The sequence below is a fragment of the Mya arenaria genome, chromosome 12 (genome assembly GCF_026914265.1).
Source record: "Mya arenaria isolate MELC-2E11 chromosome 12, ASM2691426v1".
Lineage (NCBI taxonomy): Eukaryota > Metazoa > Mollusca > Bivalvia > Myida > Myidae > Mya > Mya arenaria.
The window spans coordinates 53,055,363-53,064,803 of NC_069133.1; the positions used below are offsets into that span (position 1 = coordinate 53,055,363).

The 9,441-nt window shown below is 39.5% G+C and overlaps 1 protein-coding gene across 1 annotated transcript; it reads left to right on the plus strand.

Annotated features, from left to right (window-relative positions):
- Nucleotides 1-2,988: 2,988 nt before the first annotated feature.
- LOC128211944 (elongation factor Ts, mitochondrial-like) lies at nt 2,989-8,359 on the plus strand. The gene is made up of 6 exons (XM_052917099.1): nt 2,989-3,007; nt 3,661-3,839; nt 4,390-4,518; nt 4,720-4,827; nt 7,324-7,492; nt 7,921-8,359. Exons 1-6 carry the CDS (start codon nt 3,001-3,003, stop codon nt 8,277-8,279), a joined length of 951 nt encoding a protein of 316 aa, XP_052773059.1. The 5' UTR covers nt 2,989-3,000; the 3' UTR covers nt 8,280-8,359.
- Nucleotides 8,360-9,441: the final 1,082 nt, after the last annotated feature.

A 9,441-nucleotide genomic window follows, 5' to 3' on the forward strand; every position in this document is an offset into this window, starting at 1 on the left:
TTCGTGCTCTGGTGAGCTAAAAATACATGTCGGAAATGTGTCCATCATATTTGAGATCTATATGGACGCATAAGTGTATACTATGTATTCAATGGATATAGCCATGCTTTTTAAAGTGACCCCCCACCCCAATGCACTTTTTTAATTACGAAATATGGTGTGTCAAATCATAAGGAGTGTTAAAACAAAAATACCAAAAGCTGGAACCCATCAACAAATGTTGATATTTATCGTCCTTGAAGATCACAATTTTCATTAGCGTTAATATCGCGATTGAAGATTAATTACGACTGTGGTGTTGCGTGATTGGTTGATTGACATTATGACGTGATGTTATCAATGTATCTTTAACAGGTCGACATATCCACCCCTTTTCTTAAAATTCCGGTGGCTTGTGGACTAGTCGGCTGTTTTCTTTTTTCTTGACTTTACCGGCGTGGGTTCGAACCCACTAAAACCCAAATACTTTTATGCTATAACGGTATTTTTTCTGCAATTTCGATATCAGAGAGTAAAATAATGATTAAATAAGTGATTTTAGACGCATTACCGGGAAGACTCATTTTTGGTCCAAAAACATGACAGAGTCACTTTAATTCATGCGTACACTATTTATATGAACGGCACGATGCAATTTCTTGTTTCATTTCTTACACCAAAAGATCACATCGGAGACCAAATTACGTCTGACCAAACTTCAGGTAACTGAGTTATACATTAAAAAATGATGTCACGATTGCACGGTGTAAAATGACATTGCTTCGAAAAAGAAAAGTAAGAACGGCGCGCCTACTACACGGTTATGGAATCACATCATTGAGAGATGAATGAATAAACGAGGCTGGTATGCTATCGTTTCGAACGATTTGTTTTCAAGAAACAGCGGAAATTAGTGGACACTTAAATTGTCGCCGTCAGGCTTTGGACCGGTGGGCCTTAAATGATAGGGACTTTCTTATCATTCGATTAGACTAAGCAGTGACGATTAATATTCTACCCTTCAATCCCAAACAACCTGTCAACAGCCCTCCCCTCCAACCCGTTCCCCAAACAACCTGTTAACAGCCCTTCCCCCTTACCCGCTTCCCAAAACAACCTGTCAACAGCCCTCTCCACTAACCCGTTCCCCAAACAACCTGTCAACAGCCCCCCCACCCACTTTACCCATTCCCAGCCCCTCGTTCACAACTCATCACTTGCTACCTGCATATGTTTTTTTCTCTCTTGTCAGGGCCGGACTGTAGAAGGCTCTGTGGGACAGCGCATAGTGAATTTACGACCCAATAATTTAATAAGTTTGAAGTACTAGTATATTATTAAACAATTATTCTGGTGTATCAATTAAGTCGGCGAAAATGTTGCATTATTTAGCTATGTATCATGCGTTCTGGTAGCGTGCAAGTTATCGATGCCAATGACACTGGATGGTACTTGGCAACTTTATGCGTATGTCTTTTCAAGAATATAACATTGGCAGTGCGCCAGTCCTGATGATCTTTGCCTTTGTCAAGATAGTATTTGAATAAGTGAAATACGATTTGTGTAAGTTCTTTAGATGCAGTTCTTAACAAAATAGTTGGTATCTCGTCTGGGCCAGAGGCTTTGTGGCGATCAAGTTCATTTAATAGTTACAAAACTCCTTTGGTAGATGCATTGATGCTAGACATATTAGGAAATATGCATTTCTTGTCGGGTAGGTTTGATTCATTTTCATTGGTAAAAACTGAGCAATACTGTTCATTGAGGAGTGATGCTTTACTAGTTATGACTATCACCTTTTAGGAAACAAGATGTTAAGCTTCAACTGTTCAAGTGACATGTATAGGCTCTGTTGGCACGTCTAGGTTGCCTGCCGTTGGAGTATTTAATACATATCTTTATCAAACTTGGTTTCGGTTTGTCCGCTTATGTACACGTACATGTATTCTGAAACCGAGATGATATGTACAATCTGAGCCGTACAGAATTAACAAGGCTTAAATTCTAAATACACAAACCTCTAACGGATTAAGGGGGCACACCCGGCACCCCCCCCCCCCATGAAATCATCCAAGTGTAAATTTTGTCTCAATATCGTGGGAAAAAGTAAACAACTACGCTCAAAATTCATTATTTCGGACTAGAAAAAAAATCCCCCAACCCCCTTGCAGTTGCAAACATTTTATGCCACATCCCGTGAGTTCGATTCTAAGGGCGGGGGGCACGTAAAATGTTGGCAGTTACGCCCCCTCTTACATCAAATTCCTGGACCGCCCCTGCATACTAATAAACAGTAACCCAATCTTAACAACTCCGGCAAGATTCGGGATAGTCAATTCTGTTGGATAATGGCGGACTTGCACCGATTGAACAGTATATAACCCAATCGTAACAAGTCGGCCATCTCCGACAAGCTTCGAAAAGTAACTACACACACAATGTCAATAATGGGTGAGGTGTTCCGATTGTAGGAATGACGTCACCATTACGTCATATGTACTTCCGTTGTGTGGAAAATTCTCAATAAAAAAAATGTTCTTATGATTGATAGACATGTTTTCACATGCTCAATACACTGTAAATCAAAAATATCATTATTCCTCAAACTTTTATACCTTAAGTATCTATTCTTGCTTGATTTATCATTGAGAGTAGAGATTAAAGCATAAACCGCTGCCCTATAGTTGAAAGGTCATTTTGGAAGAACTGTCATGGCGGACGGTGCAATTTTTAGAGTTTGTTTTTCAAGTGGAGTGATTTTTCTTAGGAATAACTTGACCCCCCTTTTTTATTGGCCTAAAAGGTAATTTAAAGCTTATACTTTAAGAATATATGTGGTTATCATAGCCTGCATTCGCTCGAAATGCCTTTAAATGTTGTCTAAAAATTATAATTTTACATTGAATTATATAGGGAATAACAATGGTGGTGTGTAACCTTGTATACATATAACCGAGAAAGTGTTGTCTGCTACCGGTGCTTCCTAAAATAAGTCCTCTTGCAGAAAGACCTTGGAAAGACATGTTAGGTAAGTCACATATAATTCTGTCGTTTTTCTGGTAAAGTGACTTCACTGACATTTCATAGAGTTACATACTTAATCAGCAATGTTCATCTTTAGAAAACGGCAACGTTTGTTGCCCAACTAAATAGTTAATATTTGGAATGTTGACAGCCGGCGTCCTTTATTTATTATAGTTTACAAATGAAGTCAGTATTTCCACAGTGGTTAGGGATAATTGAGCGATAGTTAAGTGATAAGCGAGCAATTTAGGGTCTTAATGGAACTCTTTGAAAGCCCTTTTGAAATCATATGGTATACCCAGTCTAGACACATCATTATTTCTTATTTATTTAAATTATTATGTCCCTAAATTGCTCACCTTCCCTCAAACCACTATGAGTATTGCAACTAACTATTACGAAGGAACACAACGTTTGTCTTTATACAGCTCAGGGCAAGCCCATGCAAATTGACGAAAGTTAATTATTTAATTATGTTTTTGCTGTCAGAGTTGTTGCAAGAAGAATGCTACTACAGCTGCGTACGGCAGCATAAGCATGTAACAAGAAAATTCCCGTTTTGCCTCATATTTCTTCCAGCAGTATTCACTAGTTTTATTATACCAAGTGTACTCTGTGAAAGAATACTGTTTTATTGTATTAATTACAACAATGCAGGTATCTCAAGATGGGTGCGGGTGGGCGGGGCAATAAGGTCAATTCGCCTGATGTCCACTCAAGCTGAAGCAGAAGTTGCAGTGGACAAAGCAGTACTCAGCAAGCTTCGAAAGAAAACAGGCTTTCCCATGATCAAATGCAAAACAGCATTGTCACAGTTCAACAATGACATTAAACAGGTATACATCTTATCCTATGGAGTTTATGGTTGCATCATGGGTTTTTTCTGGAATCATCAATGACTTTAAAGGTGGCCACTGTCAGTTTTTGTACAAGCACATATATCTATGTAATGGAGTTATCTTTCAGTTTTAAATAATAAATTAAATAATGATGAAGATAAAGTCATATGATTAAGAAAATTCTATTAATATAAGACATGCTGTTGAACTTGCATTGACAAATGTTATCAATCTTACAAATGAAAGCATCAAATTGAAAAATGAACATTTATATAAATTCCCCTTGGTAAAATATCCAACATCATTCTTTCCCATACTAGGTTACCTAAAGACACTGACATGAAGAAAGTGATAAATCACTGAAACTAACAAAGTGCAACATAATGGCGGATCTGTGGTCTTGTGGTAACACACTTGACTATCAGTCCAGGAGACAGATTCGTTACCCTCCGCACCACTTAGAAAAATACTGATCGTCTTAGCTTACACACAACCACCATTGTTCTAAGATAAACAGTATGAAAGAATTCTTTTTGGTTTTGTGTAGGCTGAACAGTGGATGCGTGAGGTAGCTCAAAAGGAAGGTTGGGAGAAGGCAGGCAAACTGGAGAACAGGCCTATGTCTCAAGGTCTTTTGGGTGTGCTTCAGGCAGATACCGGTCTCACTGTGGTCGAGGTTTGTAGAACTTGAAACATTAAGTAATGATGCATGTTAAAGAGAAACATTGAGTTAGAGGTACATTTTAATTTTAGACATTGCAGACATCTTTCCTGCATAGTGGGTTCTCTTAACAGTAGTGAACTCATTAACAAAGCTTTTCAAGCACTTCAAGCTGATGTTTTACATTAATGCCCTGTTTATAAATTGTGCATCTAGGTAAACTGTGAGACAGACTTTGTTGCCCGCAACGAGAACTTCCAAGCCCTCGTGTGCCAGATCACTACTGCTTGTCACAAAAACTTTGATCAGCAGGAACAGGCTAAGGTAAATTTAATTTTATTTTCTAAAAACGACTTCCATAATATTATATATGATCAGTTGCTTGCGACTTATGTGAGAACAAAATTGTATCAATGATAAGTCATCCTTGGCAGTTATTGTCCATAAATATAAGAAAAAAACTTTGCAAAAAAATGCAAGTTGTGCAGGTTATCAGCTTCAACTGCATTTCAGCATTTCTGTTTAAATGAGCATCTGTCAATTGTTATTTAGTTGCTATTAAAATTCAAATAATCAATAAAGGAATGAATTTGAACTAAGTTTGAACACAATCAGGGCCTTCCACAGGGCCTTTTACCGCCGTGGTATCAGTTTGCTTGAATTTTGAAATCTGTGTCATCAGGTCACTTAAAATCCAGTGTATCTGAAATACTGTCCTACCGGGCTGCGGGATAAGTATATCCATGGAATTACCTCTGATAGCATGAATAAGATTCGCACTGGTGGAGAGTGTCATATTTAATGTTTAAGTATTGTTTTTCACTCCAACTGCACATGTGTGTAAACACTACCATGAGTTTTGATAACAGTACGTGATGAATTAATTAAGAGCAAGAAACAACCATTTACAGTTTCAATAACCTGCTTTTTTCACATTGTGGAAGGTGATACCTAATATCTTGCAACAACCAAAACTTTAATTGCCCCTGAAGAATTTTCTAGGGAAGGCCTAGATGATGACAGCATTAAATTTGTAATCAAGAAGGTCCTTTAAAATATGCACTCATTCACACAAATTATGATTTAAGTATTTTTTAAATTTAAAAAAAGTTGTTTTAATTGCAAATGTTTGTTGAATTCTTGGAATGATCATGTAACAATTCAAAACTACATGGAATTGTACTTACTTCATGTTATTTAAATATAATTATAACCTTGGCTATTCAAACAATAAGGGGAGCTATAGTACTCACCCTAGCATCAGGGTCACTGTCTGCATCACAACTTGGTTAAGGTTTTGCATGTAAGCACCTTTAAGTCATCATCTCAGCAAATGCATTACAAATTGCATTTAAACTTAAGATATGTGTTCCCATCTATCCAACCTACTTGATTAATCAAGTACGATAGCTCTGTCATGCATATTATGCAAATTATTTCCCCTTACTAAGAGTGACAGCTCTTGTATATACTCATTATTATTTTTGAGGATTGTTATTGTCTCAATTTTGAACTGCCACTCATTGATGATTCTTTTCCAATGTGGATAAACTTAGATACCTCCAACCTCAGGAAGCCTCGATGTGGAGACTTGGATACCTCCAACCTCAGGAAGCCTCGATGTGGAGACTTGGATACCTCCAACCTCAGGAAGCCTCGATGTGGAGACTTGGATACCTCCAACCTCAGGAAGCCTCGGTGTGGAGACTTGGATACCTCCAACCTCAGGAAGCCTCGGTGTGGAGACTTGGATACCTCCAACCTCAGGAAGCCTCGGTGTGGAGACTTGGATACCTCCAACCTCAGGAAGCCTCGGTGTGGAGACTTGGATACGTCCAACCTCAGGAAGCCTCGGTGTGGAGACTTGGATACGTCCAACCTCAGGAAGCCTCGGTGTGGAGACTTGGATACCTCCAACCTCAGGAAGCCTCGGTGTGGAGACTTGGATACCTCCAACCTCAGGAAGCCTCGGTGTGGAGACTTGGATACCTCCAACCTCAGGAAGTCTCGATGTGGAGACTTGGATACCTCCAACCTCAGGAAGCCTCGATGTGGAGACTTGGATACGTCCAACCTCAGGAAGCCTCGATGTGGAGACTTGGATACGTCCAACCTCAGGAAGCCTTGATGTGGAGACTTGGATACCTCCAACCTCAGGAAGCCTTGATGTGGAGACTTGGATACCTCCAACCTCAGGAAGCCTCGATGTGGAGACTTGGATACCTCCAACCTCAGGAAGCCTCGATGTGGAGACTTGGATACCTCCAACCTCAGGAAGCCTCGATGTGGAGACTTGGATACCTCCAACCTCAGGAAGCCTCGATGTGGAGACTTGGATACCTCCAACCTCAGGAAGCCTCGATGTGGAGACTTGGATACCTCCAACCTCAGGAAGCCTTGATGTGTAGATTCTCTTCAAGGCTATTAACTGCCACTCATTGATGATCTTTTTCCATCGTAGATCTGCCCAGAGTTTGCTCCCCTGTGATGAGACCAGGACGCCTTAATGAAGGAAATTCTAGAAGAACATTAATTGCTTCTAATAGATGATTCCTTTCTATTGCAGATATTCCCGGTTATGTTCAGCCCGAGTTTGTTCTCCTGTAATAACTGTACACCGTGGATGGTTTTCAACTGCTTTTCAGGAATGATTTTTTCTACTGTAAATAACTCTCAGGCAGATTAAGTTTGCCCTGAGCTTTCTTCCTTGTGATGACTGTACAGTTGTGAACCAGGTTTTGACAGTGCTTTGAGGGTGGGGAATTTTGGTGAGAACATGGCCATCAACTGCTACTAATCATTGATCCTGTTTCACTGTAGATTACTCTCGATAAGTCTGCCCTGAGTTTGCTCCCCTGTGGTGATCGTACAGTTGGGGACCAGGTTGCCTTGACAGTTGGGAATCTTGGGGAGAACATGGCTATCCGGCGTGCATCATACCTGCGTAGTGAGCCGGGGTCCACTCTGTCCTGCATGGTGCATGCGGCAGGTTAGTTCAACATTATGCAAATCACTCTCTGGTTGGTATGGGAGGAACCTCAGAATCTCTATGTTATGTATCAGTCCAACTTGGTGACCACCAACGAACCATGTTCAAGTCGGCTCAGTAACAGATATGGTCATGCTGCTACTTATTTTTAGTGTGGAATCAATTTTGACAAAAGAAGAAAAATGAAAAGCTTGTTTGATTGCTTTTCATTTACATTTTTTAAACATTGTTTAAAAGAAAGGGCATCTTACAGGGAAGGTTAACGCTAGAAAAATTGCACAAACATGTACAGTACTGAGAGTACATTGCAAGACGTTTTTGAAATCTATTAAATTAACAAGTCCTTTTATCTGCCAGACTAAAACTGATACTCATCTTATCATACTTTGTTTCTGAAGGGCTTGGTTAATTGATGGTATCATTTTCAGGGCCAGCAATGGAACGCGACGGGATCAAGCTAGGAAAGTTTGCAGCCCTTGTGAAAATCCAGGAACCGGATATGAGCAGCATTTCTGAAAACATCTGTCAACACATCATTGGTATGAACCCTTCAGAAGTTGGTCAGTGGTCTGTTCCACCTGCTGACAAAAAGGACTCAAAGAAAAAGAAAAAGGATAAAAGTGCAGAAAATGAACCCAAAGAAATAAAAGTGGAGGCAAGATTGTATGATCAGGAATTTTTGCTTGAACCAGGGAAGAATGTGAGGGAATATTTACGGGAAAGTGCACCCAATGTGATTGACTTTGTGAGGATTGAATGTGGTGAGGACTTAGGTGAAGAGGATTGATTAGCACTTGTTAGTCAAGCTAAAAATCTTTAAAACCTTTTTTTGTAATTTATGTTGGAATAAATCTAACTTGTATCAAATTGTTTTGATCTTTTGTGTTGTTGGAATACATTTATAGGAAGTTTCATGATTGTAGGTTATAGCAATCTATATAAGTTCCTAGTAACTTTTTTATCTAGAGCAAAGAGTGATCTTGACGATAAAATGTTTTATCTGTTCTGCAGGGTTTCTAAATCTTGTATACATTTGTGCTAAGTTTATTCGAAATCATTGCTTTGAAGGGGACAGATGAAAAGATAGAGATGGCAACAATATGGCACAAAGAGATACCAGCAGATGCAACCTTAATTTTTAGCTCACCTGTCACAAAGTGACAAGGTGAGCTTTTGTGATCACAATTTGTCCGGCGTCCGTCCGTAAACTTTTACTTTAAACGACATCTCCTCATAAACCGCTTAGCCAATTTCATCCAAACTTCACAGGAATGTTCCTTGGGTGGTCCCCTTTGAAAATTGTTCAAAGAATTGAATTCCATGCAGAACTCTGGTTGCCATGGCAATGGAAAGGAAAAACTTTAAAAATCTTCTTCTCCCAAACCACAAGGCTTAGGCCGTTGATATATGGTAGGTAGGATCACCAAATGGTCCTCTACCAAGATTGTTCAAATTATGGCCCTTGGGTCAAAATTGGCCCCGCCCCGGGGGGTCATGGGTTTTCTCTATATGTTTATAGTGAAAACTTAAAAAATCTTCTCCTCTGAACTTACTTGGCCTAGAGCTTAGATATTTGTCATGATTCATCGTCTAGTAGATCTCTACAAAGTTTGTTCAAATTATGGCCCTGGGGTCAAAATTGGCCCCGCCCCGGGGGGTCATGGGTATGCTCTATATGTTTATGGTTAAAACTTCAAAAATCTTCTCCTCTGAACTTACTTGGACTAGAGCTTAGATATTTGGCATGATTCATCGTCTAGTGGACCTCTACAAAGATTGTTCAAATTATGGCCTTGGGGTCAAAATTGGCCCCGCCCCGGGGGGTCATGGGTATACTTGATATGTTTATAGTTAAAACTTCAAAAATCTCCTCTTAACTTACTTGGACTAGAGCTTAGATATTTGGCATGTTTCATCGTCTAGTGGACCTCTACAAAGATTGTTCAAAT

Coding starts and splice junctions, on each gene's coding strand:
- LOC128211944 (XM_052917099.1), top strand. Junction 3,840..4,389: donor TCAACAATGACATTAAACAG/GTATACATCTTA, acceptor GGTTTTGTGTAG/GCTGAACAGTGGATGCGTGA. Junction 4,519..4,719: donor CCGGTCTCACTGTGGTCGAG/GTTTGTAGAACT, acceptor TTGTGCATCTAG/GTAAACTGTGAGACAGACTT.